The sequence below is a fragment of the Eurypyga helias genome, unplaced genomic scaffold (genome assembly GCF_000690775.1).
Source record: "Eurypyga helias isolate BGI_N326 unplaced genomic scaffold, ASM69077v1 scaffold24368, whole genome shotgun sequence".
NCBI classification, from domain to species: domain Eukaryota; kingdom Metazoa; phylum Chordata; class Aves; order Eurypygiformes; family Eurypygidae; genus Eurypyga; species Eurypyga helias.
In genome coordinates this window covers 8,767-9,033 of record NW_010265295.1, presented here as the reverse complement: position 1 = coordinate 9,033, position 267 = coordinate 8,767, and the positions used below count along the sequence as shown (strand labels likewise).

The 267-nt window shown below is 52.1% G+C and overlaps 1 protein-coding gene across 1 annotated transcript in view; it reads left to right on the top strand.

The window, feature by feature from the left end:
* TSTD2 (thiosulfate sulfurtransferase (rhodanese)-like domain containing 2) overlaps positions 1-267 on the top strand; it is a gene marked incomplete at its 5' end in the record, with an annotated part of 9,143 nt that overhangs the window by 7,493 nt on the left and 1,383 nt on the right. The window contains one exon of the mRNA XM_010156699.1: positions 107-245. Coding sequence (XP_010155001.1) covers positions 107-245 — 139 coding nt within the window. The remainder of the gene's footprint in view (positions 1-106; positions 246-267) is intronic.

The window sequence follows — 267 nt, the reverse complement described above, 5'->3', positions numbered from 1 at the left end:
CAGAAGCTGCCGCTTTTGGCTGACTGCTGGCGTTCCCGGTGTTTGCGTTGGGAACTCTGGCAGTCCACCGCTGGCTCCTTCAGCTTTTCTACTGTGCTTTAAACAGGCTGCCTGCAGAGAGGTTTACCAGCTGAAAGGTGGAATTCACAAGTACCTGGAAGAGTTTCCAGATGGATTCTACAGGGGGAAGCTGTTTGTGTTTGACGATCGCTACGCCATTTGTTCCAATGCAGACATCGTCTCAGGTAGGGTAGGTGACATAAGCGC